The 1,517-nt window shown below is 35.2% G+C and overlaps 1 protein-coding gene across 1 annotated transcript; it reads left to right on the plus strand.

The window, feature by feature from the left end:
* The first annotated feature begins 272 nt into the window (after positions 1 to 272).
* On the plus strand, positions 273 to 1,247 carry LOC115291125 (olfactory receptor 5AC1-like). Its single transcript, XM_029938693.1, has one exon. The coding sequence runs from the start codon at positions 273 to 275 to the stop codon at positions 1,245 to 1,247; it is 975 nt and encodes a 324-aa protein (XP_029794553.1).
* Positions 1,248 to 1,517: the final 270 nt, after the last annotated feature.

Raw genomic sequence — 1,517 nt, forward strand, 5'->3', positions numbered from 1 at the left:
TAACTCATCTTTAGCATATTTCAAAAGCTTAATTCTATTTTTAATGATTTTAAAATTAAAAGGTGATTATATTAAATTGCAATTAATTTTTTTCCAAATTAAAAGATAAATTATACTAGTAATAAATTCCATATATAGGAACGGTGGCCCAAATACATATTGTTTGTAAAGAATATTCAAGTATAAAGATAAATGTTCTGGTTAAAAGGGATATGTAAATAAGGAAGATACATGCATTGTCAAATAAAATGTGATTATTTTCATGGTCTTTTATGACTGTGTTCTTCATTTATTCTTTCATTTCAGTGATCAGCTTGAGTGAATCTGATGAAAACAAAACACAGGTGACAGACTTTGTTCTCACAGGACTCACAGATCTCCCAGGAATGCAGGTCCCCTTGTTCCTGGTGTTCTTGGTCATCTACCTTACTACCATGGTGGGCAACCTCGGACTGATTTTTCTCATCTGGAAGGACCCTCGTCTACACACCCCCATGTACTTACTCCTTGGCAGTCTGGCCTTTGCAGATGCTTGTTCCTCCTCCTCTGTGACTCCCAAGATGCTGATGAATTTTTTATCTAACAATCACATGATATCCCTGGTTGAATGCATCACCCAATTTTATATCTTTGCTTCCAGTGCAAACACAGAATGTTTCCTTCTGGTAGTGATGGCCTATGACCGCTACGTAGCCATATGTAACCCTTTGCTTTATCCAGTGGTGATGTCCAAAATCGTTTGCATTCAGTTACTAGGTGTTTCATATATGATGGGGTTTCTTCATCCTATGATGCACACTGGTTTGTTATTTAGATTAACCTTCTGCAAGTCCAATGTAATACATTATTTCTACTGTGAAATTTTACAACTGTTTAAGATTTCCTGTACTGACCCAAGAATTAATATGCTCTTGATTTTTATATTTTCAGTCTTTATACAATCTTTCACCTTTATGACTATTATCATCTCTTACTCCTATGTCCTCTTTGCCATCCTGAAAAAGAAGTCGGAAAAGGGCAGGAGCAAAGCCTTCTCCACGTACAGCGCCCACCTGCTCTCTGTTTCCTTGTTCTATGGCACCCTCTTCTTCATGTATGTGCGTCCCAGGTCTGGACCAGCTGAAAATCAAGACAAAATGTATTCTGTATTTTACGCAATCATAATTCCCCTGCTAAATCCTTTTATTTACAGTTTGAGAAACAAAGAGGTTATAAATGCCTTGAGGAGAATAATAAAATATAAATAGTTCTTAAGACAAATTTTAAACTTGCTCATTTCGGACTTTGAAAAATATAAGGAATCTGAAGTTATGAAAATTAGCCTTGTCTTTAATAACTTTAACAGAAAGCAGTTTCTAGGGCAGTTTCTCAGTGCTGCGTGATGAAAGACAACTTCATTGGGTATTTTTTTCAATGTAAGGTGATCTTAATATCACACCTAACTGAATCACTGATGAAAAATAGACCACCTTTTAAAAACTAAGCATTTAAAATTTGTGATTTTTGACTCGTTTTAA

This window comes from Suricata suricatta, chromosome 5 (assembly GCF_006229205.1).
Source record: "Suricata suricatta isolate VVHF042 chromosome 5, meerkat_22Aug2017_6uvM2_HiC, whole genome shotgun sequence".
NCBI classification, from domain to species: domain Eukaryota; kingdom Metazoa; phylum Chordata; class Mammalia; order Carnivora; family Herpestidae; genus Suricata; species Suricata suricatta.

Coding starts and splice junctions, on each gene's coding strand:
- LOC115291125 (XM_029938693.1), top strand. CDS start 273: ATGACTGTGTTCTTCATTTATTCTTTCATTTCAGTGATCAGCTTGAGT.